The sequence below is a fragment of the Centropristis striata genome, chromosome 9 (assembly GCF_030273125.1).
Source record: "Centropristis striata isolate RG_2023a ecotype Rhode Island chromosome 9, C.striata_1.0, whole genome shotgun sequence".
Taxonomy (NCBI): domain Eukaryota; kingdom Metazoa; phylum Chordata; class Actinopteri; order Perciformes; family Serranidae; genus Centropristis; species Centropristis striata.
Window position 1 is genome coordinate 39737161 of NC_081525.1, and position 26974 is coordinate 39764134.

General features: G+C 36.9%; 1 protein-coding gene across 3 annotated transcripts; it reads left to right on the forward strand.

Annotated features, from left to right (window-relative positions):
- Window positions 1-26974, forward strand: crtc1b (CREB regulated transcription coactivator 1b). 3 transcript variants are annotated; one of them, XM_059341322.1, is made up of 15 exons: window positions 1-214; window positions 3243-3359; window positions 3845-3970; window positions 6315-6376; window positions 7177-7271; window positions 7767-7852; window positions 7937-7974; window positions 9787-10010; window positions 12331-12482; window positions 14557-14793; window positions 14928-14951; window positions 18011-18097; window positions 22862-22948; window positions 23793-23967; window positions 25932-26974. In XM_059341322.1, the coding sequence occupies exons 1-15, from the start codon at window positions 89-91 to the stop codon at window positions 26141-26143; spliced, it is 1848 nt and encodes a 615-aa protein (XP_059197305.1). In that variant the 5' UTR covers window positions 1-88; the 3' UTR covers window positions 26144-26974. The 3 variants fall into 3 exon arrangements, with proteins under 3 accessions (XP_059197305.1, XP_059197306.1, XP_059197307.1); XM_059341323.1 differs by having other exon boundaries at window positions 7782-7852; XM_059341324.1 differs by lacking the exon at window positions 14928-14951.

Here is a 26974-nt window from a genome sequence, read left to right on the forward strand (position 1 = left end):
TCCTGCCGCTGACCGTGCGTGATGACGTCAGAAGAAGGCCCGAGCGTGGTGTGTAACGTAACATTCCATTGAGAAGAAGAGGGGAAAGATGGCGTCCTCTAACAATCCTCGCAAATTTAGCGAAAAAATCGCCTTGCATAACCAGAAACAGGCGGAGGAAACCGCCGCGTTTGAAGAAGTGATGAAGGACCTGAACATCACCAGAGCCGCTCGGGTAAGACCTGCTCCCCGGGCTCTGTAGACCTGCTCCCGGCCGCTTTACGGCGTGTTGCATCGCTGTTTTGGCAGCTGTGGAGCGCTGCGGAGATCAATGTGAACGTGCCTAGCTAGCTAGCTGTGATGGAGCTGTGGGTAATAATATGCACCTGTTCTGTCTGTGGCTGCTTTGACCAGTCACTGCTGTCATTTCGGTAGCAAACAAATCTTCTGACATGTAAATAAATAACAACAACAACATGTCAGCAAAGTCAGCTGCAAAGCTAATTGGAGCAGTGTTTGTATTGGGGCTAAGTTAGCATTTGCTAGCCAATCAGATGTTAACTAGCCAATCCAGCTGTGATTTTTTTCCTTTTCCTCCCCGTTAACCATCCACCGTTAGCTTCACATGTACCGTTATAATAGCTAAGGGAGCTAATTTATTTAACAATAAGCTAATATTACACTAAAGTATATATACAGCTCTTAACAAGCCACATGCCCCCGTTTTACTAGTTTATCTCTAATAATTTACCAGTAATGTAGTTGCTGTAAGGTAACATTAAGTCAGAGTAACTTGGCAACTTTCTCCCAACTACAGTAAGAAGTTGCTTTAACCCCATAAAGCCAAGTGTATCATATTTGATACACAAGTTTTTGAGACCTATACATCATCAGTGTGATATTTTTTTCCTGAAAAACCTGATGTATACACTGCCCTACAAAGTCTAACTGCAGTAACTACATTTTTGGTCAAAATTGAGTTATAACTAAAAATGAACTCCTTGATGTCTGTTTTATCTTGTGAAAAAGTTTTAGATTTCAATTTTGCTTCATTTCAGAGAAATAATTATATAAAAACCACAAAATCTAACTCAAAACCAAGCAGAAATTGTAACTTACCATGGTCTGATTTGGATATATATACTAATTTAAACATAAAATAATAAATAATAAGTTTGTTTGAAAGGCAATTATTATCTAGATAGTGATGAAGTAAAAAAGTGAGATAAAATTATATTAAGACTAAAATATAACATTTCTTTGTAATATTAAGTCTAAAATACCTTTTATAGCAATGCAGTAACTAAATTTTTGGGGTCAAAGGTCAAATAAATCATCATGATTTTTGAGCACAAAAATGACATCATTAATACATGTAGAAATAAGTGTCATATCACTTATCTACCTATGACCCATTTGGCTGGCCAGTTAAAACAAGTTAAAAAACTTTAAAGCAGTTTTTCTCAGTTTTACCTTTTGCGTAGTTACTGCAGTTAGACTTTGTAGGGCAGTACATGTGTTGAAGAAAAAAAAACTGAGCAACAAATTGCACAAAAATACAAGATATAGCAAAATTTATATGCAGGTTCCACTGGTGGATCAGTCATTGCTGCGTTAAAAAACTTCATATCAGCAGATGTATGATGTTGTGTTATATGGAAAAAATATGTATTTTGCATGTTTGAGGAAAAGGGAAAAGTCAAAGTCTTAATAGGTTAAATATATTAGGGTTTATATGTTTTTGTTAGTTTGACAAAAACAAACTGTGAGCAACAAATTGCACAAAAAGACCTGATGTATCAAATATGATACAAATTAGAATTCATATATGCAATTTATTTATTTCTTAAAATTCGTCAGCAGGTTAATAAGCACTCAGTTTTTACAAAAATTGAATTTTCTGGCAATTATTTCATGGTTCAGGCTTTATAGGGTTAACCACTATGGTTGCCACTAATGATTTTTGAAACATTGATAATTCATTTTGAGCATTAATTTAGGTTTTTCTGCTTTCCCTTGTTTTGTATTATGTTTATAAAATGAATCTTCTTTGCATTTAGTTGGACAATAAAGCAATTTTAAAGCATCAATCTGAAGTGTTAAATGTTATTTTTCACCGTATTCTTAAATTTTAACAATGTTTTAGTGAATTGAAAATCAAAAAACGGATTGATTAATGAGGGAAATGACAAAAATAAATAAATTAATCAGGTAATATTAGGGGTGGGAAACTAAGAAGACTACTTCAGAAGACTAAGATGTGATCATCAATGCATCTTGATGCTTCAGAATTCATTTTTTAATTCTATAAATGATTTATATTTTCTACTTTTAAAACACAGTTATACAAAATAGTAATCAAGACCATCATGACATCAAATCACAATGCACTAAAAAACAGTTTTTTCCCACAGCCTTAGAAAATAGTAAGAAACTTTGTTTACAATCAACACAGTTTGAAATATTGGAATACCTTCAAATAAAAATATGCAGTTTACAATCACATAAAACTGACTAAAGCTGCAAATATTTTAAAAGCTTGAGCAACAAAATGTTTTGACTGTTATAATTTATCAGTTATATAAAATGTTGCCAATTTATAAAAATAAAAAAAAACCTTTCAGCTCTAATAGCCACAATAGGAGGAACGTGTCATTGCCAGGAAATGTTCAGCCCAATTGTTGACCGAATTGCTGGAAATGATGTCCACTTATTACCAGATGCTGCATCAGTGTAAACTTGAGCTGTACTGTCATTTCAGGGAGAAAGAAAAAAAAAAAATGACTAGTCAATTTTGTGGTCTCTGCCAGATTTCTTTGTGTTTCCATCCCAAACATCAATCCATCGCATTCGTTCAGATCCTCATCAAGTTCATTTTCGGTAAAAGAAGACTTCCATCACAATGTTTTTGTAATGTCATACATAACTTCTGTGACTGGTTTTGTGTTAAGACACGTGGCTAATGTAATCACCCGGTGTGTTACATGCAAAGATTGTAATTACACCAGCTGTCAGTCAGGTGTCAGTCACATCAGCCGATGTGATTCTTTTCTTTGCTGTGAAAGATGTTGTCTGCCTCTTTTGATTGTTCATGAACCAGCCAATCTGCCTGTCTCATCATGTTTCATCTGTCAATTAATGGACTCATTAATCTTTCATTTCACCACAGTGGACTGGCAGCCATTATTCATTTTTAGCATCACTTTATTTGTGAATCCGATCAATCATTCACTCATGCTTTCATGCAATTTTACTTTGCACAGTTGCAGTTACAGAAGACCCAGTATTTGCAACTAGGGCAGAATCGTGGACAGTACTATGGAGGCTCACTGCCCAATGTCAATCAGATTGGAAATGGCAACATTGACCTGCCTTTTCAGGTGAGCCCTTAGCCTCTCTCGGCTGGTAAATCAATGGTTTGTTCTCGATCAGTGTACCTTTCTTAGCTGTTGGTGATAAAGGTTGCAGTTATTTGTAGTATTGGTGAAAGATTGGCTCAAAACAGAGAAGTCTGCAGGCTCAGCTTGGTCTATGATGGCAGTAAAGTGTTATAAAGAAACGAGCTGCTGGTCAGACATGCATAGTCCGACCAGGTGTTATCACGGTTCAGGAGCGAAAGGAAGCCAGTTCTACCCTGCAGTGTAATTTGGTTCCTAAATTTTAAAGTATATCATTGCTTGTCATGGCTTTTCATCTTTAAATACATTTGCCAACTCGAGCATCAGTATGGGGGGCCCATGGCTTGACTCATTTTGAAATGGACACATTTGCACCATAAATCCTAAGACATTATCCTACTAAGACGTTCTGTTGTTGTGTAATAAGCTGTTTTGCTGGCCTCATTCACCTGCTGTGTTCACTCTAGAACTCGGTGCTGGATACCAGCCGGACCACCCGGCACCACGGCCTGGTGGAGCGTGTTTACCGCGACCGGAACCGCATCACGTCTCCTCACCGCCGGCCGCTGTCGGTCGACAAACATGGACGCCAGATATCCTTTCTGCTGTTTGTCTTTGGAAGCTTGTGGTGATCTGGTGGTGATCTGTTGACTGCATTGATTATTGCTTTAACCCATTGAAGCCTGGAAAGCGTTTACGTCGTTTTGTAGTATTTGTATAAGCTCTCAAATACTTTTTGAATTTCATTTCTATCTGCTACAGAGGCTGAAAAATCTATTATTTAGTAGGAAGCGTTGACACTTCTGTTGAATTTCCAGAAAAACTTCAGGTTTTAGGGGCTGATTTTAAAATCACCCAGAGGTTTTACAGGAAGTTTTAGGTGTCAATGGGTTAAATGGCTTCAGAGGACGCTTGAACATTGTTCTAAAGACTTGTGTAATTTAAGTTATTGTGTTTTAGTGGATTTGAACAGTGTCAACACAGTTTCCATTTTACTGGCAAAACACTCACAGCCGGAAATTAGTGGTGGGGATGTCTAGGTAGCTCATGATCTCATTAGATCCTGATTCAGAGGATTGAAAGTGCTACTGAACCAGAGTCTGCTCTGTAAATGACATGCCCTGTGCTCAGAACTTAAAAAAATCTATACACATGATTTATTTTTTCATTAGAATTAGGTTTAACATTTCAGATTACTGACTTTTCTGCATCAAAACAGAATCACAATGCATCTAGGAATCTTTATTTTCCCCACCGCTACCACAAATGCAGTGAATATTCATGTTATTTTTATCGCTGGAATGAGAAACTTGAGCTTGAATTCATACTTGGACATCTAAATTATACTGGGAGGCTCCTCCAGCTCTGGCTGTTCATTTATGTTAGTCATACAGTGGACAGGCTGGTTTGTTACTTGCAGTTGAATTTGGACAAAAAAAGTCCTTTCAAACAATTAAGTTATTTTTTATTGAAGATTCCTAGTTTCCCTGGTACAAAATTGGTAATAAATAACAACAAAACAAAAATAACAACAAAATACATTGGTATTAGCATTGTCTAGTAGCCTAATTGTTATTATCAATCAATCAAATACATTTTTATTCAAGACTCAGGGTCCTTAGGAGACAGATATTAAAAACAGGAACAATACAAATAAATAAATTACACAGCAGACAAAAATATGACAGAAACCAAAAAATACAAAAAGATGATCTTCTGACAGACCAAAATAAACTGTTACGCCAGTGTCTCCAATATACTGAGGAGAGGCATTATAAACATTGGTATTTTACAATCACTGCACCCCTACTTAGATTTAATTAATCACAAATTGACAGAAGCTTATACTTTTACCTCAAAACATAAATGAACCTGCACTTTCTCCTAGTCTCTTTACACTGCAGACTGCACCCGTTCACCCATTAACACTCCACCTGCCACAATTGGGAATTCATTCACACATCAATAAGCGCAGCATCGGAGCCATTTGGGCTTCAGTATCTTTCCCGAGGATACTTCAACATGTAGACTGCCCCTCCGATCAGTGGGTGCCCGCTCTACCAACTGAGCCACAGCTGTCCCCAAAAACATCGTCTGTTATTAGAAAATATCACGCTAAATACAGCAAACAAGCTGAAACACGTAACGTCCCAAAAGGGTTTGTAGGGCTCACACAGTAGAAGAACCACCACATGTGGTGATAGAAAGAGGAGAAATCAAAAACTGTAGTTCTGTATTGTTTAGATAGATGCATAGATAACTTTATTCATCCCCGAAGGGAAATTCGGTTGTCACAGCAGTCCGGTATTCAAGTACAATAAAATACAATAGAATAAAATACTGAGGTAGCATAAATAAAAACAACAATAGAAATAAAACACAGAATAGAACAAGGACACTTAAGAAGTTAAAAAAAGCAGATCAGTTGGTAGGTTGGTAAGATGATGGTAATTATAATTATACTGATGATATGATGGCAACAATGCTATAGTGACTAGACGGTATATTATAATAATAATAATAGTACAGTATATAATATATAATATAATATGTAATAATAGTAATATGTAATATATGTAATGTAATATACATAATAATGTAATATAATAGTAACAATATAAAACACATTTTAAAGGAAGGGCGAGGAGGCGATTGTTTGTTTCACTACATGGAGCTTGTTATTGAAGGATGCAGTGTAATACAGAGTATTGTTACACTCCTGTTGACAAGATTATTCTTAGAAATATATTAGATAACAAGACACTGACTGAGGGCTTTTTTCCAAAGTAATTGGATCCCAATAACACTTGTGTGTGTATGTGTGTGTGTGTGTGTGTGGTCATTTATTATGTATCAGGTTGAATCAGACATGAAAGTATGGATTAGCTGAGAGCCATTTTTCATCCCCCCTACTTTATTTGCCTTAACGAAATTCACATTGACAGCTGTCCTTACAGCTCGGTTTACCTCTCTCCACCGCCAGACACCAGCTGGAGAAGGTAAGCCGCCTCCCCTCAGCCGTTTGCCAAAACGATATCTAGCAAAAACAACCAGACACGGCTCGGTTGAGTTACGAATTAAAATACAAGTCAGCTGGGAATTCCATACTTTTCAAACCAAAACAAAGAAAGCCACATATTGGGCTGAATGATTGCAAATACACTACTGGTCAAAAGTTTTAGAACACACCAACTTTTCCAGAATTTAATTGAAAATGATGCAGTTTAATGTCTCAGTGTACTCTGAAATTTATGCACATTTGCAACATTTAAAATTCTTTATTGAGCATGAAAGTGTTTTGAAAGTAAAAAATAGATTCAAAATCACATTTTATGTTGGACTAAAGGACTAAAAAAAGACACAAAATGACCAAAAAAGACACCAAAAGACACAAAATGACCAAAAAAAGACACAAAATGACTTACAAAGACATGAAACGAATTCAAAAATGGACAAAATAGCCCAAGACTCCATAGAGTTAAGTTGTTAACCCATTTCTTGTTCCCTGAAAAAGGCCTACTTGTATAATTCTGAAATGTACATTATTTTCCAGTTTTGGTTAAGCTTACCTTTTTTTATTTACCTCTGGCAGTTCACCACTTACCTTTGGACCCTTTCAAGCTGTTCATTTGACTTGAACTGCTTGAATTTCAATAAAAAACTGGAAAAATTGGGCTGTTCTAAAACTTTTGACCGGTAGTGTACATGTCTGTAACAGAATGATGCAGGAGAGCTGGCTCTCTGCCAGTTTTGGGGATTTGGCAGTGATTTTTTGCTGACATCTTTCTCACACATGCAGGACAAATTCGGACTCTGCGTTGCACCAGAGCGCCATGAATCCGAAGCCCCAGGAAGTGTTTGCAGGGGGATCACAGGAGCTGCAGCCTAAACGAGGTAATGGAAGATCCAGTTACTGAGACACTGAGCCACCTTTATTTATTTATGTGCAGTGTACTAATGCAGGCAGCAAACCTTAACTGACATAAAAGGGTTGATATCACAAAGAAGTAGATCTAGACGCTTGAAATGAAATATTTATGCAGTAAATGAATACTGATCCTGCTGCAGCATGCTGCTCCAGTAGAAACATCTCTGAATGGAGCTGACTCAGGAGGATCTAGAGAGGAGGATCAATACTTCACTGATTATCCATGGATTATGTCTTTTTATGTGTGAGGCTCTCATATAATGAAGCCAAGATTGGCTGGCATCCTCTCTGTCTGTCTGGTGGTCACCTTGCTATTTATAGACACTCAGGAATCTAGTGCAGAGCTCTATATTCTGCTTGACTGGCTCGGATATTGATGACTCATTTCTTGAACTGATTTGTATTGTTGTTGTGCATTTTGTCATAGCAAAGCAACCATGTCTTGCTGTTTTACTAATTAGTACTGCTGCTAACAGTGCCTGGGACGGAGAACTCAGAGTCAAATGCAGACGAGGATGCACAGAAACAGTTGTGGGATGACAAGAAGGTAGTGATGGGGAAAGGGAAACACTTTATACGCTTCGGGTGAAACACGTCAGATTTACAGCTCATTCTTATATTTTCTCCTCAGGATGATTCATCAAATACATGTGATGTCCCGGGAATCAAGTGAGTGGTTTATTGTTTTATTTTCCTTTACAATGACACTCCAGTAGAGTCCTGCAGCCATAAATAAGTCTCTGCTATTAGTGTACCCAAACAAGACAGATGGTCTAGGTTCACTGGAAACATGCTGGAAAAGCACTTTAACATGCTGCCGTTAGTACTATGGAACATTTTGACTATGGTGGTAATAGTCTAGACGGATTTCAGAATAAAGGCCTCCTATAAGAAGTGAGGAGCATTTATGGGTACAAGTCAGGAACCGGCCTACCTTACATATCTCAAGGCTGCTGAGTCCAAAAAAAATGGTTCCCAAGCTAAATTTTGAGTTTTTGACCTTCTAATTTGTATCAAATGGCCAATTGCCCATCTTGCTCAGTCATTGGACCATTTCCCCTTAGTTTTTTTGTAAGTAGGCAATCAAGATGAGGAAATTAAGTTTCTGGATCTATAGTCTAGAGTCAGAGCAAGGATATAGTGGAGGCTCAGTGTCTTTTTTTATGTATATATATATATATATGCAAAATACCAACTGGAACATTTAAAAGTGATATTGATTGAATATTTATCTCGGCCTTAAAAAAACACACAAATAATGCTTAATTTCACCTTAAAAGTTGGTATTTTGCATATATATAAATATACATAAAAAAGACACTGAGCCTCCACTATATCCTTGCTCTGACCCTAGACTATAGATCCAGAAACTTAATTTCCTCATCTTTGATTGACTACTTACAAAAAAAAGAAAATGGTCCAACAACTGAGCAAGATGGGCAATTTGGCGGCCATATTGATATGCAAATGAGAAGGTCAAAAACTCAAAATTTTGCTTGGGAACCATTTTTTTTTTTGATTCAGCACCCTTGAAATAAGTAAAGTAGGCCGGTTCCTGACTTGTACCCATAAATGCTCCTCACTTTCACTTTTTGAACAATTCCGTCTAGACTATAATGCCACAATTGATAAAGCAAAAGTAAAATCCTCAAAAGACTGTATAAAAGAAGTGGATGTAGCCTCTGGGTCTAAATAAATTAAACGTATGCCAAAGTTCTGATTAAAATAGAGTAGTCAATCAGGAGAGAGGGGTATTAAAGAAATTGAAAAAAATGATGCACTCTGTACATTTAAATAGCTATTAATGTGTCATGAAAGTTAATTGTAACATTTTGGTGGGCTAAAAATGTTGGATTATGTTGAGAATTTATGACTGAATAAAATAATAAATAAGTCAATACAGGTTCAAATATAAGTTAACATTAATATTATTAAAAACAGTTCATGTGTGTCATATGTGATTAGAAAGAGACATTTCATTTCATTGATTTGGAGTTACATTAAAAAGACTTCATTTCCCAAGATGCTCTAGGAGCAGACGTAACGTACGTGATTACGTCAGAGTTTTGTTGTGTTAGCAAGAAATGTGGAGTCACGGCATGAACGAACACGCTGTATGTTTTTTGCTCTTCTTTATTTTTCACTAAAGATCGTCTGATCATGGAAGGAAAGGTCTCGCTTCATTATTTTTAGTCAAGAAGTATTTTCTGCTACAGATTAAAAGACACTAAGGCAGTTGTTTCTCATTTTTTTCTCCACTAAATACATTTAACATTCCTATTAATATCCCAGTTAACGGGAATTACGGATGCATCTTGTAAATTTGGTCCCTTGGCACCAACAAAAACAAGAATATGGCCAAAATGCCAACTCAAGGCTTCAGAAACCAAAGAGTGAAATCATGGTGGCTGTGTCCAGTTTGTGGTTCAGACTGTTATTTGTGTAGCTGTTCTCCTGTCTGACTGAACTTGTGTTCTTCAGTATTTTCCCGTCACCAGACCAGGAGTTGAACCCGTCCGTGCTCCCAGCTGCTCACAACACCGGCGGTTCGCTGCCCGATCTGACCAACATCCAGTTCCCTCCGCCGCTGTCCACCCCGCTGGACCCCGAGGACACCGTGGCGTTCCCCTCCCTCAGCTCGGCCAACAGCACGGGCAGCCTGACCACCAACCTCACCCACCTGGGCATCAGCGCCGCCAGCCATGGTAAGCATTAACATGTGAAAACAGTAAAACTTAAGTACAACTAGGGCTGGGCGATATGGCCCTAAAACAGGGGTCTCAAACTCAAATTACCTGGCAGCCACTGGAGGCAGAATCAAAATGACAGAAAAAAATACAAAAAAATTACTTAAAAACAACAAACACAAAATGACCAAAAAAAAAAACACTAAATTACGAAAACAAGACACAAAACGACGGAAAAAACACTAAATTACTTTAAAAAGACATAAAATGACCAAAAAATTCACAATTACCAAAAAAAGACACAGAATTATCAAAAAAGACAAAAAAGACACACAATTACTAAAAGACACAAAATTACTAAAAAAAAAGACAAAATTATTTTAAAAAAATACATAATTACCAAAAAAAAGGACAGAATTAGGCTACCAAAACAGACACAAAATAATTTTTTTAAAAAGACAAAATTACCAAAAAGACACAATTACCAAAAAAAGTAAAGTGCCATTCATATAAAATTCATTCATTCATATATAATATAAAACTAACATTAAACTTTCATATCAAGGTGGGGGCCACAAAATATCTTCACGAGGGCCGCAATTGGCCCGCGGGCCGCGAGTTTGAGACCCCTGCCCTAAAAGAATATCACGATATTCCAGGCTATTTTTGCGATAACGATATTATTGACGATATTACGAAATACTTAAAAAGATGTAGAAAATGTGATTTTTTTTTAGTCTGTATAAATAAATAAAAATCTAAAATGTAGTGTGAAGTGCAAATCTCAACAGTTGCCAAATACAAAAAAATATGTGTATAAGCAAATAATAAAAATAACCATTTAGGGGTTCCGGGGGCATATTTTAATGACATTTTGTAAAGGAGAATAAAGGTTCTTGTATGTTTATTTAAGGCATCTTATTTTGACAGTCTCCTTGTAAGTTCTGTGGTGGATTCTGTTAACTCATTGAAGCCTGGAAAGCGTTTACGTTGTTTTGTAGTATTTGTATAAGCTCTCAAATACTTTTTGAATTTCATTTCTATCTGCTACAGAGGCTGAAAAATCTATTATTTAGTAGAAGAGTTGACACTTCTGTTGAATTTCCAGAAAAACTTCAGGTTTTAGGGGCTGATTTTAAAATCGCCCAGAGGTTTTACAGGAAGTTTTAGGCGTCAGTGGGTTAAGTAAAAATAGATTTGGATATTACAGCTAGAGGTGTCTGATATGACACCTTTCAGGCAAAGAACTATATTTGGTAACTTCAGGTAATATTTAGAGAAAAAAATGTTGCAAATTTACTAGGTTAAAGTGGCAAATCTACAAGAAAAAAAGTCGCAGATTTAAGAGATTTAAAGTGGCAAATCTGTGCGAAAAAAGTCACAGATTTACGAGAAAAAAGCAACTTTTTTTCTCCCAGATTCTCCACTTTAACCCTTAATAGGACACTCATTGAAATACTTGCAAATTTCAACCCTAGAGAATATTGGAGGATCTTACATACTGCCATAATGTGTAAAAAAAAAACATACGTAAATAATATTTTGAGAAAAAAATTTACGAGATTAAAGTGGCAAATCTATGAGGAAAAAAATGCTCAGAATGCTGGAAACTTGAACCAACCAAAGGAAAACTCTGGTGTGATGTCCTCTTGACTTTAAGTAAAATAGATTTGATTTTGATTAACAGAAAACATGTTTCTTATAAAAAAGCCACCAAGTAAAAAGCAGGATATTGCAGCTAGAGGTGTCTGATATGACACCTTTCTGATCTAAATATCAGTTTGTTTCAACAGTGTATTTTTCATCGGAAAAATACAGCAAAGTCATCAAAATTTCATTTTAACTAAACTCATTGTTCGATTTCAGATTCAGTCATCTGTGCTTGATGTGAATAACAATCCTCTTTTTGTCTATTTTGACCTTATTACAGCAGCTTTTAGGTAGCTCATGTTAACATGACACAGCAAGAAATTATTATTACTTTTAACTTTCTTTAAGCATTTGTTCAGAAATCAAAATAAGCTTTGCTGAATTCCTTGAAGTGCTGTCAGTGTTCTTCTTAGAACTGCTGATTGTTTTATGTTTTTCTACTTTAAGGAACTAATTCATTAATAAATTTATACATGTACTTAGGAGACAATAGGTCCAAATTTAACACTGCCAAATGAAGCTTGTTTAGTGAATATTTACAGTTTTTAAAGATAATCAGTGTTACAGATTAGCTTCACGTCACTCATTTAGTGTTTTTCTACACTTACAGCTCTTGTTAGTTGGTTTGAGTTGTTTGGGATCCAGAGAAACCTCTCATGTGTCTTTTATTTTGTGTTTTCCCTGCCAGGTATCCCCACGTCCTCTCAGCCCACCATGACGGTAACGGCTCAGCGCCGGCAGCCCCCCGTGGTGCCGCTCACTCTGACCTCTGACCTCCATCTCCAACAGTCCCCCCAGCAGCTCTCCCCCACCCTCTCCTCACCTGTTAACATCACGCAGGTGAGGCTCAGTCTGAAGCTCTCTCAATTAAAACAATAACAACATACCTACTTTAATGGTGTCTTAAAGTAGTGAGGGATCATCAAGGTTATTATAGTCAACGACAACTAGAATTGAAAAAACATTCTTGTTAACTGAAATAAAAATAAAAACTAGAGTTTTTTAAAATGATAACTAACTGAAACTGTATTGTGTGGTTACAAAACTAACTAAAACTAACTAAAATTATAGTGAAAATGTCCTTAGTTTTCGTTTTTGTCAACTTTTTTCATTCATAATTCTGTGTTTCTATTTGAACATGCAACACATGGTGAATATGTTTACTGAGACTGGGATGTTTACACTAGAACCACAATACAAAACACCCAGAACTGTAAGAGTTAATAACCTTATTGGGGCTGAGATGGATAATAAAAGGAAATAAACGCAAAATTTATTATGACCTCTTTCAATCTGGCACCCAACACATAGCCCATTACAAAAAAACTAAAACTAACACTAAAACTAAGCATTTTCAAAAAATAAAAACTAAACTAAAACTAGCAAACTCACTCTAAAAACGAACTAAAACTAACTGAATTTGAAGACAAAAATTCACAACGAAATTAAAACTAAAACTAATGAAAAATCCAAAACTATTATAACCTTGGGGATCATGGGAGTTATTGTTTTCATTTTTAAACAACCGCAATTACACTTACCTACATTCACATCATTTATTAACAAACTAATTATAATTACAAATTTGCGACTTAAAAAAACTTGACACACAGTGCAGAGCTGCTGGTATATACTATCTCCCCCCTTAAAATCCACTGCCCACCACCCCCAATACTCAAAGGGTGGTGGGTACTAAGGCTACGTTTACATGATGACGGTCTGAACAGAAGACGCAAAAGTGGCGTCTCGTCTTCACTTTTTATTCCTCGTTTAGACGAGCGTTTTCGGGAGGAAATCTGCTGCATACGGTGACGCAAAAGTGTGTGAAATTGGATTGTATGCAGCCAGGCGGCATCACTTAAAGCCATAAGAGCATCTTTGGGCATGCAGAAGTTCTCACGCCACACATTTTCATCAGCTACTCCTTCCACAAAGTTCTCCACCATCACTAGATGGTCAAAAGTTTTAGAACACACCAACTTTTCCAGAATTTTATTAAAAATGATGCAGTTTAATGTCTCAGTGTACTCTGAAATTAATGCACATTTGCAACATTTAAAATTCTTTATTGAGCATGATAGTGTTTTGAAAGTTAAAAAAAGATTCAAAATCACATTTTATGTTGGACTAAAGGACTAAAAAAAGACACAAAATGACCAAAAAAAGACACAAAATGACCAAAAAAAAGACACAAAATGACAAAAAAAAGACCCCAAAAGACACAAAATGACAAAAAAAAGACAAAATGACAAAAAAAGACACCAAAAGACACAAAATGACCAAAAAAAGACACTAAATGACAAAAAAAGACACAAAATGACAAAAAAAGACACAAAATGACCAAAGAAAAGACACAAAATGACCAAAGAAAAGACACAAAATGACCAAAAAAGACACAAAATGACTCAAAAAAGAAACAAAATTACCAAAAAAACCCGCAAAATGACTACAAAAAGACACAAAATGACTAAAAAAAGACACAAAATGACCAAAAAAAGACACAAAATGACAAAAAAAGACACCAAAAGACACTAAATGACAAAAAAAGACACAAAATGACCAAAAAAAGACACAAAATGACTTTCAAAGACATGAAAAGAATTAAAAAATGGACAAAATAGCCCAAGACTCCATAGAGTTAAGTTGTTAACCCATTTCTTGTTCCCTGAAAAAGGCATACTTGTATAATTCTGAAATGTACATTATTTTCCAGTTTTGGTTAAGCTTACCTTTTTTTATTTACCTCTGGCAGTTCACCACTTACCTTTGGACCCTTTCAAGCTGTTCATTTGACTTGAACTGCTTGAATTTCAATAAAAAATGGAAAAATTGGGGTGTTCTAAAACTTTTGACCGGTAGTGTATATTCTAAATGTTGCCCATTTTGTGGGTCTAACCTGTGTTTCTGTCCTCAGGTGGTCTCAACAGAGTCCCTGACCCTGGAGCAGCAGCTGTCCCAGTACCCCCTGTTCAACCAGCTGACGGCCCAGGCCCAGGCTCAGCTGCTCAGCGACCTGCAGAAGCAGCAGCAGGCGCTGCCGCAGGGCATCCAGCTCATCACGTTGCCGACTCTGGCGTCCCCTGGTACCACGGCCAGCAGCCCCTCCCCCGACAGCCAGAGCCAGACCACCGCCAGCATCAGCATTGGCTCGGTAAGAAACCAGGAAGTGCATTGTTGCAAATTGGAAGCAAAAATAACGATGAATTTGATGAAATGACTGGAATGGTTTTCCTTATTCTAAAGCTTCTATTCATTTTTGCCACCCAATTGTTCTGAAAATTACAGCCCAGCTACACAGAATACATCATGGTAAATATCTTCAAAAATTTGTCATTTTGTAGAATAACTTGCCTCATTAGGAGAAACATAACTTTTCTCTTGAGTATCAGAAAATTATCCTTTTTACTTCATTTAGTGACTTATGTTGTGTTCAGGTTGAGGAAGATTCCTGCAGGTTCTATTCTTCTCACTATTTAGGATTTTATATCATTTATTCAGCTTTTGTGTGTTAACTTCCAGGTGTAGGTGGTTGAATTTGTGCACTAGTCCACATCAGCACAGGTCTTTTGAAAACAAGGTTTTCATGTCAAACCAACAGGCGGAGATATAACCGTAACTCCAAAGCCAAAAATGTAATGTTGGTCAACTAGAAGTCTGAAAAAAAAGCTATTTTCAGAAGGAAAAGTAGTGCATTCTGATGCCTCTATTCAGCTGTTTAGTAAGGCCTGGCTGTCTAAGACAGCTATTCTCAACCTTGGGGTCCCGACCCCAATTGGGGTCACGAGATGATTTCTGGGGGTCGCCAAATCATTTTGGAAGTCAGCTCTGTCTCCACTGTGTTAAAGTGTTCATGTGTTTTAGTCTTTTTGGTCATTTAATGTCTTTTTTTGGTGATTTTGTGTCTTTTTTTAGTAATTTTGTGTCTTTTTTTGGTCATTTTATTTCTTTTTTGGGTCATTTTGTGTCTTTTTTGCTCATTTTATTTCTTTTTTGGGTCATTTTGTGTCTTTTTTATGTCATTTTGTGTCTTTTTTGGGTCATTTTGTGTCTTTTTTTTGGTCATTTTGTTTCCTTTTTTGGTCATTTTGTGTCTTTTTTTGGCCATTTTATTTCTTTTTTGGGTCATTTTGTACCTTTTTTGGTGATTTTGTGTCTTTCTTTGGTAATTTTGTGTCTTTTTTGGGTCATTTTGTGTCTTTTTTGGTAATTTTGTCTATTTTTTTAGTCATTTTGTGTCTTTTTTGGTCATTTTGTGTCTTTTTTTAGTCATTTTTTGGTCATTTTGTGTCTTTTTGTGGTCATTTTGTTTCTTTTTTGGGTGATCTGAACTGTGCGTGTGAGATTGTGTTCAGTGAGTGGGGGTCGCGGACAGCATGCATGTTAAATTGGGGGTCGCGACTAAAAAAGGTTGAGAACTACTGATCTAAGACAACAGCACCAAATGTTTAATGAATAGTCCCGACTTTTCACAGTGAATATCTCCGATGTGGCCGCTCCCTCTGTTGCTCAAACAGTGGAAAATTAACTGTACGTTTATGTTTAAATATGTAAAAAGTCCTTTTTTAGAGAAATTGGAACAAGAGCTGTGTTAGCCATGTTTGCCATTGCACAAAGTAATGCCTCATTTGTGCAGCTTTACGACAGAAATAACACCCCTCACTCGCATTACAAGCTAAAAACTCAGTTTTCAGTCGTCTGCATGAGGACGAAAGGCCAAATACACGATGTGTGTAAAGCTGTGTTTTATAAAATACCTGTGTACGTGTGGACTAGTGTGTGAAGCAAGAAACTAGCTGATCAAAGCTTGTAAGATACAGAAATACACCACTTTACCTTTGTCATTAAAGTGAAATAGGAGCAGCAGATATTATTCAGTCACATTTTTAGTCACAAGTGTAGAGAAAATGTCCAGAAACAGAGTTTTCCCACAATTCATCTGGTGGTGATTGGTAATGTTCCCCTCTTATACACACAATACATAACCTTAGCCTCATAGCATATTTGCCTAAGTCATATTTGAACGTTTTCGGGAAACAAGAAAATACACAATTTTTAGTAAGCCCATTGGTATTCTTAAGTGATATTGTAACAGTTAGTTCAAATAGAAGTGTGAACAAGTTTGCATAAAAAATTAAACACATCGATTTCATAACAGATAAAAGTGACTTAGGCAGAATATGCCCTGACTAAGGCAATTTTTCTCTCGCATATAAATAATGTAGTTTGGTTTGTATGTAGCCGCAAAAATATTCCTAAGTCACAGAGATGACGAAGGCAGAAAGTGATTTTGGACTCTAACAAGTGTTCTGATTGGGAGAACATATCGTTAGCCTCATAGCATAATTGCCTAAGTCATTTTTTGGCCAAATTGTGATATCTGCCTAACTTTACTCTCCTACTACTGCTGCATCTTTCTGCCTTATTGCATATGTTCTCAACCTATCAGAACACATGTTAGAGTCCAAAATCACTTTCTGCCTTAGTCATCTCTTTGACATTGTGTGGCATTTTTGCCACTCCATACAAACATGGCCGACCGCATGACAAAGAGGTAATACGTCTCCTCTTTGATTCATCTGGTGAGGTAGTTCATGTTTCTTCAACTTTCTAGACAATAAATGTACTTTCAGTCAATCAAAGGGATGAGGAGAAGTGTGTTTTTACTTTTAATCACATTTCTGCGACATGTAAACGCTAGCAAAACACTTTTAACCCATTGACGCCTAAAACTTCCTGTAAAACCTCTGGGTGATTTTAAAATAACCCCCTAAAACCTGAAGTTTTTCTGGAAATTCAACAGAAGTGTCAACGCTTCTACTAAATAATAGATTTTTCAGCCTCTGTAGCAGATAGAAATGAAATTCAAAAAGTATTTGAGAGCTTATACAAATACTACAAAACGACTTATCCGCTTTCCAGGCTTCAATGGGTTAAAGAGAGACTTGTAAAGACATTTGTTTTGACTAGAAATAAGACATTTTGACAAGATATAAGATCCGTATTCTTGGTTAGATTTTGAGTTTTTGCAGTGAACCTGTTCATATTTTCGTAATAGCGTTCAGTGAGCAGAAATACTCTGCGTTCGTTCCAAAAAAAGACCAGTGTGATGTATGTATGTTTTTTTCTTGTTTTCCCGAAATGCTCAAATATGACTTAGGCAAATATGCTATGAGGCTAACGATATGCAATAAGGCAGAAAGATGCAGCAGTGGTAGGAGAGTAAAGTTAGGCAGAAATCACAATTTGGCCAAAAAATGACTTAGGCAATTATGCTACGATGAGGCTAACGATAATGAGCATCCTGTCCTTTCAGACTGTGTGTGACAGGCATGAAGCTAGGTGCTAGCTAACCCTCTTCCCTCCAACAGTACCGCAATCAGACTGGCTCACCAGCCACTCAGTCTCCAACCTCCCCCGTCTCCAATCAAGGCTTCTCCCCCGGCGGCTCGCCTCAAGTAAGGGCCCACCCACCGAGCTCGCTGCTGTTTGGGGAAGGGCTTTGCGTCTGGGGGAAAGCTAACTGTAGATGAGTTTAGGCTGCTTTTCATCCTCTGTATCAGCAGTTAACCACTCATGTTGTCAGCAGCTGCATAACTCATTTCCTCATCACCACTGTCACTGTTTACTGTGTGCATGACCACATGGCGAGAGATTGTTGCTGGAGGCCCTGACGTGACTTATTATATACTTTACATATTCATCTTTCAACATCTTTTCAACGTGCACCACACAAACCCACAAACCTGAGATACTTTGTTCATATGGATGAGCTGCAGGCTCACCATGAGATTGTTTGCTTCCACTTTTTACCTCCTTACAAATGCTATTAAGATCATTCAATAACACTTTACTTGAAGGTATCGTCATAATAGTGACATGATACTGTCATAACTGTGACATGACACAGTCATAAACGTGTCATAAACATTATGTCAATGTCATAAACGTTTATGACTGCTGTCATTAAGTGTCATTCGGTTTTTGTCATGACAAGTTGACATTCCTTGGGTTGTCTTGATTATGACAACTTGACTTTAATCAAAGTGACATTACCACAAAATGTCTTTGTCATGGCAACTTCACATAAACAAAATATGTTTCTATATTTGTGTTTATGGCAAGTTGGCATAATGATTATTATAATTAGATGTGCAAGGTTACAGACTAATTCTAGCACTTGGTCATAGATGTTTGACAGAATACCGACAAGAGACCCAAAACTGACTGTCATGACACCATTATGACGCTGTAATGAAGATATTCTTAAAGTGGTAACATTTTGATTTGTCATTAACATATCACGAAGTACAAACTGACAGATACAATTACATATGACAATATTTTCTTTTTTTTTGTTTTCACTACTATTTACAGTACACTAAATTGGAGGAAGGGTTCAGGAGTAGCAATCCAGTACACAAGTTGTCATAATCAAGACAACCCAAGGAATGTCAACTTGTCATGACAAAAACCGAATGACACTTAATGACAGCAGTCATAAACGTTTATGACATTGACATAATGTTTATGACACGTTTATGACTGTGTCATGTCACAGTTATGACAGTATCATGTCACTATTATGACGATACCTTCAAGTAAAGTGTTACCGATCATTCTTCACTGCGATGAAAGAGAAAATATTTTTAAGATTTTTCAGTTTACAGGTTAAGATTTGTCGCAGACAGATTGCACAACAACTTGTGCTCTGACAATGGTTCTTCTACTTTATGAGGGCTTTCTAAAAATGTGAATAAAATATCGCAATATATCGTTATATATATTGAATTGTAACTCCTGCAGCCAAAACAAATTCTTTTTATTTTTATTTTCTACAAATAAACAAAGACAATTACTTCAGGATCAAACTCAAAGCAGAAATATTCTTAAACTTGAATTTAATTTAATTTAACTTAACGGTAACGCTTTATAATAAGGTCCTTAATAACCATTAATTAACAAGTAATAAGGCATTGTTCTCGCTTTAGATCCGGTAGTTGCAAAAAGCATAGTTAACTTATAGTTAACTTATAATAGATGAGCAATAAAGTATATTTTAATATCAATAAGCAAACAAAATAAGATTAAAAAAAGGCATGGCAAAGACATAATGGGTGGGTCATGGGTGTTTGTAATGCCATTATTAACACTTATATAAGCTTATAAACACACAATAATGTTAATAAGCATCTTGTAAGGACTTACAAGGGCCTTTTTACTTGTTAATTAATGGTTAATGGTTATTTATTTGTCCAAACCTTCAATAAAGTTTTTAAAAAACTCAAACTCAAACTTACATTTGACTGAATAAAAATCCTATGCATAATACTAATACATGCCCATTAGCAAGATGCTAACATGATATGACCACTGGAAGAAATAGACAAAGTTCTCATTAGCCTACTGTAATAAAAGAAAATAACACAAATGCTAATAAGATCATCCTTCACTGCGATGAAAGAGAAAATGTTATTTTCTAAATGGCACGACACAATAATGAAAATTATGAGTTATACTAGCTGTATATTGTTTTAATTTTCGCTGCAACACATTTTTGACAAATGCTCCTGCCCATAAACTGTAATATTACTGTTATATTACTGTTGTATTACTTTGTTACTGTGAGACTTCATTATCATCAGTCAGACTTAATGGGGACATTAGAGCTCCCGAGCTGCTAGTTGAAGCTTCGAGCTAAAATCATCTGCTATTCTCATAAACAACAACACATAAAGATCTCACAGCTTTGTTCCCACTTCAGCAAAACATGTGGCAGAAATCCAACAAAGGGTGCATGTTTTACTAATACGCTTTAACTGTCAAGGGTTTTTAAGGTGCAAGGCAACATCAAGAAAAGCAATTCCTAAAAGTTATCAACCAAAACTTTTACAACTTATTAAGTCATTCATTCATTACCATTTACCGATTATCACATTCAGGTCACTGGAGCCGATCCCAGCTGGCATATAGAATATAATAGATTATATAATAGAAGACAATCACACTCTCATTCACTCCTACGGGCAATTTATAGTCACCAATTAAACCTAAGTGCATGTTTTTGGACTGTTTTTGGACTATGCAAACATGATATGACCATTGGAAGAAATAGACATAGTTCTCATTAGCCTACTGTAATAAAAAAAAAAAAATAATAATACATTTTATATATTGCACTTTTCAGGGTACTCAACGACGCATAAAGTAATATAAGACAAACAGTCATGATTTCTTATATCATCATCACAATCAATTATTATTATTATTACATATTATTAATAATAATATTATTATTATCTCCAGATGGCCACAAATCTGTCTGTTCTTCGGTGAAAATATGTTGTCGAAAAAAACATATTCCTCATCCATAAATCTGGTCGATTGGTTCCGAGGGTTCAAAGTCCAGATCAGCAATAAAATGATCGGCGCTGTTTTCATCAGATCTCTTCCGTCACTTCCTGCTGAGCTCCTCCGCTACAGTCGTCTTCCAACATGATTTAAAGTTCTGCAAAAGTCCCATGATGCATTGCGACACTCCCACATGTATTCTGATCATGTTCTGATGCATTTCATTGGCCAAGAGACTGAAAATATGTGAAAAAAAACTACAAATACTACAAAATGACGTATCCGCTGTCCCGGCCTTAATGGTAGAATAACACAACAGCGCTCCCGGTTTCAATGGTAGAAATGCGATAATGCTTTCCCGCCTTAAATGGGTTAATACCATTTATAGGGAAAACAGAAATAACTGTTCATGTCGTATGATTTTTTTTTTTGTCGCAGCCACAGGGAACCACATGTGGCCCCCGAGCCGCAGGTTGCCTCCCCCTGGTAGAGGTCCAGCTTAGGTCTCAGCTTTTGTTTTCTGATGAAGTTACATATGTTGCATCAGTGACTAAAAGGCCAATGTTACAAGTGGTTAGACTGGGACTCCACCACTGAAAAAATGCCAATCAAGAATTTATTGGTGCTTTTCTCATTGTAAGAATATTTTCCACGGAAATTCTCTTATTTGTTGACCTGGCGGCGTTCTCACACCAGGGAAAATGACCCTTGACTGGCCACCTTTGTTGTTGAGATTTAAGAAACACTGATAAATGTTCATAATAAACATAAACGTTCCATAAGAGAAATCTCCAGCAGAGGTGGTGAGTTAAGTGTAACCATGACTGCTTTTTTTGTCTTAATGGACAATAATATCATCCTTTTACACTCAGGTTGACAAATACCAGATTTTCCCTTTAACCCTTTATCAGGCAAAGAACTATATTTGGTAACTTCAGGTAATATTTCGAGAAAACAGTTGCAAATTTACTAGATTAAAGTGGCAAATCTACAAGAAAAAAAGTCGCAGATTTACGAGAAAAAAGTGGGAAAAATGCAACTTTTTTCTCCCAGATTCACCACTTTAACCCTTAATAGGACACTCATTGAAATACTTGCAAATTCCAAATTTCAACCCTAGAGAATATTGGAGGATATTACATACTGCCAGATTGTGTAAAAAAAAAAACATACAAAAATAATATTTTGAGAAAAAAGTTTACGAGATTAAAGTGGCAAATCTACAAGAAAAAAAGTCGCAGATTTAAGAGATTTAAAGTGGATAATCTGGGAGAAAAAAGTTGCTTTTTTCCCACTTTTTTCTCATAAATCTGCAACTTTTTTCGCACAGATTTGCCACTTCAAATCTCTTAAATCTGCAACTTTTTCTCTCGTAGATTTGCCACTTTAATCTAGTAAATTTGCAACTTTTTTCTCTAAATATTACCTGACTCTAACTACCAAATATAATAGCTCTTTGCCTGATAAAGGGTTAAACAAGTTGATTTATGTTTGTTTGTGTCATAGTGAACAGGGCTGCCGCGGTACGGGACACACAACCACATTTTCATATTTACATTTCATGTCTTATTTTTTATTATTATTATTATTATGTATGTGTTTAATTTGAATAATAAAAGAGCACCACTTTTTCATATTTTCTAGTGTTTCAGCAGCCTCCTCTTTTGTCTCTGAACCACGACAGCCCCGGTCATGAAAACCATTTGCTTTGGTCGCTGCTCCGTCCTGACAGTTGTGTGTTTTGCTTGTGTTTTCTGTTCTTCCATTGCTGAACTGTCTGCTCGTCTGCCCAGATAACTTGCCTTGTGCTTTACTTGTAGCAGATTTCTTGGCGGTTTGTCTGAACTTTGTGGCGTACTTCTCTTCCTCAGCACATTCCCGTGGTGGGCAGTATATTTGGAGACTCCTTCTATGATCAGCAGTTGGCTTTAAGGCAGACCAATGCCCTCTCTCACCAGGTGACACAGACAAACACAAACAATTCAGTGTTTTCCTCAATAATATTTGACTACTAGTCTAGACGGATTTCAGAATAAAGGCCTCCTATAAGAAGTGAGGAGCATTTATGGGTACAAGTCAGGAACCGGCCTACCTTACATATCTCAAGGGTGCTGAGTCCAAAAAAAATGGTTCCCAAGCGAAATTTTGAGTTTTTGACCTTCTAATTTGTATCAAATGGCCAATTGCCCATCTTGCTCAGTCATTGGACCATTTCCCCTTAGTTTTTTTGTAAGTAGGCAATCAAAGATGAGGAAATTAAGTTTCTGGATCTATAGTCTAGAGTCAGAGCAAGGATATAGTGGAGGCTCAGTGTCTTTTTTATGTATATATATATGCAAAATACCATCTGGAACATTTAAAAGTGATATTGATTGAATATTTATGTCGGCCTTAAAAAAAACACACAAATAATGCTTAATTTCACCTTAAAAGTTGGTATTTTGCATATATATAGATATACATAAAAAGACACTGAGCCTCCACTATATCCTTGCTCTGACTCTAGACTATAGATCCAGAAACTTAATTTCCTCATCTTTGATTGCCTACTTACAAAAAAACTAAGGGGAAATGGTCCAATGACTGAGCAAGATGGGCAATTTGGCCGCCATATTGATATGCAAATGAGAAGTTCAAAAACTCAAAATTTCGCTTGGGAACCATTTTTTTGGATTCAGCACCCTTGAAATAAGTAAAGTAGGCCGGTTCCTGACTTGTACCCATAAATGCTCCTCACTTTCACTTTTTGGACAATTCCGTCTAGACTATACTACAATTCTCCTTTTTTAAAATTATTTTTAGCTGGAGCAGTTCAACATGATCGAGAACCCCATCAGCTCCACCAGCCTTTACAACCAGTGCTCCACCCTCAACTACACACAGGCGGCCATGATGGGCCTCACCGGGAGCAGCCTACAAGACTCGCAGCAACTCGGCTACAGCAACCACGGCAACATCCCAAACATCATCCTAACAGGTACACTGCAAAAAAAGAAAAGTTGGGTGAACTCAAAATTTCAAGGCAACAAACTTTGATAAACTTTTAAGTTGGACAATTAAAGTAAATATTTTAAGTTTTGTTTTTGAGTTTGCTCAACTCTGAATTCAGATTTTTGTCAACTCAACTGTAAGTTGTACTAACTTATAATTTTACATTGTAATAACTTTTAATCCTTACTTCTGCTAACTTCTGCAATTTGCTGAAGTGGCACGATTGTAACGCCGCTATGAAATGTCAGCTAATGTTGCGACCACAATTTTGAGTTAGCATTGATACGCTAATGGCTACTCTTGTAGCTGTAACAAGCAGCGCCGCTAGCATCAGTTAGCCGCTAGCATCAGTAAGCCGCTAGCATCAGTTAGCCGCTAGCATCAGTTAGCCGCTAGCTTCAGTTAGCCGCTAGCTTTAACTAATGACCGAATTTCACCTCTTTTCCCAACAAAGAAATAAGAGTTATCAGAACTATTGTCCCTTGTTGTGAACCCCAACTTAAAGATATAAGTAACAACAACTCACCAACTTGTTTTTGAGCAGACAACTGGCTTCCTTTGTTGTGCTAACTTACATTATTGCCCTAAATGTCAATCATTTATATTTCCAAGTTTAACCAACTTAAATCACTGTTTTAGGCCAAAAAATACAAGTTTGCTTTTTTGCAGTGTAGCAGATAGACCTATTATAGTTCAGTCACTAAGCCAGGGGTGGGCAACCTGTGGCTTCAGGGCCAAATGTGGCTCTTCAGGCCGTCTGCATCAGCAGTTATTTTGTTTGGGGTTTTTTTTTTTTTGCTGATTGATTTTTGGGGCAAATGTTTTGTCCTTTTTATTTTGCTGATTTAATGGTCTGCCTATGAAGAACTGGCCCTGTGAGTTCTGGTGGCAGAGTTGTACCTGAATGCATCTGAATCCATGGTGATCATAGAATGTAACTATGTTGGATAACACCTCCTAAACCAGACCTGGGCATTGGGCGGCCCGCGGGCCACATCCGGCCCGTTGGCTGTCCTTGTCCGGCCCGCGTGAGGTTACCATGAAATTAGAAATCAATATAACCGCAGTGCCTTTATTTTGAAAAAAATAGCAAACATAAGCATTAGCACTAGAGCTAACAAGCACTTTTACTATAGTTAAGACAACAAATATAGCCATTAATATATATGACAGAATAAAATAAACTCTAACAAACCTTGTGTCCTGTCAGTCAGCCACTATAGAAGCCTTTTAGGTAACCGTTCTACCGGTTATTTCCTGTCACTACCTTTCAAAATGAAAGCACCCGTTTCACACTGGACGGCACCTTTTCAAAATAAAAGCATCACAACATTGTTAAACACCTTGAAAATGTACAAACATGAAAAACAAGCTATATAATACAAAAACAACAATAGGAAGCTTACTAAAGGACATTTACAGTTGTGTTTAAAATAAATGGGAAAGTGATATAGTGATTGGAGTATTTACTACTTTTTAATGGTATATTTGATTTACTCCACATTAACAGTCTCATCATAACATGTATTGTTATCAGTAGCAGCTCACAACCAGATCATTTACTGTATTTCATAAAGCGATTAAATTAATATTAAGCAAAATTTTGTTCAGTGTTTTGGCCCCCGTAACCTTCGTGGTATTGGTCATGTGGCCCCTTGGGAAAATTAATTGCCCACCCCTGCGCTAGCATCAGTTAGCCGGTAGCTTTTAATGACCGAATGACCGGCAAATGTTTTTTCCTTTTTATTTTGCTGATTTAATGGTCTGCCAATGAAGAACGGGCCCTGTGAGTTGTACCTGAATGCATCTGAATCCATAGTGATCATAGAATGTAACTATGTTGGATAAAACCTCCTATAAGTGTACTTTGAAACTGTGTTAATGTTGACTTGATGTGACTTTAGTGTCTCTCGTGTCCGTACCGACTCTCTCTGATGTCACGTCTCTCAGTAACAGGCGAGTCTCCGCCCAGCCTCTCCAAAGAGCTGACCAACTCTCTGGCGGGAGTCGGCGACGTCAGCTTTGACGCGGACTCTCAGTTCCCTCTGGACGAGCTGAAGATCGACCCGCTCACGCTGGACGGACTGCACATGCTCAACGACCCCGACATGGTGCTGGCCGACCCCGCCACCGAGGACACGTTCAGGATGGACAGGCTGTAACGGACGCCGGAAGCCGACCGTCCGCGGCCGAGATCAGGAAGAAGAAAAAAAAAACCACACTAACTTGTGAATGGAGAGAAATAAAAAGGGCCGGATGAACCCTCTCCCTCGTTGCATGGCCGTCCAGCTGTCCGACCTCGCCCTCGACTCCGTCAAGCCCTTTGAAACGATGCGCCACCAAAAGACAACAGGGAAAAAGACATCCAGTGGCTGCCGGGGAATGGCCTCGCTGTCGTTTTGAATGAGATTCGTCGCTCAGCGCTTTCGCTAGCCTGCTGTGTTTACAGTGTACCATTACATGCCACATATATTCCAAAAAAACGCACATTTGACTTTTTTTTTGTTTGTTTTCTCTTTTCATATCCACTTTAATATTTATTTTGTTGATATTTTGCTCGTAGCAAGAAGCTGCTAGGACATTGGGCTAAACCGTATCCGTTAAAACGGCTGCGTTAAAAAACAGAAAGAAAAAGAAAAGCAGCCAGTTTTTGCTTGTTCCCTGCAATCAAATGAATCGGTTTCCCATCATGCCGTAACGGCTTTCTATTCAACACTCTAAGCTTTATTTTTGACAACCAAATGTTATTTTCATCATGTACTGTATGTTTTGATGCTTTGTGTGTTTTTACATGTTTGTTTTATTTATTTATTGAGTTAAAGATTTTATATTCCATTTCATAATTTAAATTTGATGCCAAAATGCTCTCTGTAGGCATAGTGTAAAATTGCACTGATGTAATTTGTGTCTATTTATTGATTACTAACATATTTATATATGTGTTTGTTAAGCTACTTGGTTAATGAAGGAGTGCAAAACCTCCCCATAGTTGC

Coding starts and splice junctions, on each gene's coding strand:
- crtc1b (XM_059341322.1), top strand. CDS start 89: ATGGCGTCCTCTAACAATCCTCGCAAATTTAGCGAAAAAATCGCCTTG. Junction 22,949..23,792: donor CCAATGCCCTCTCTCACCAG/GTGACACAGACA, acceptor AATTATTTTTAG/CTGGAGCAGTTCAACATGAT. Junction 23,968..25,931: donor CCCAAACATCATCCTAACAG/GTACACTGCAAA, acceptor CACGTCTCTCAG/TAACAGGCGAGTCTCCGCCC.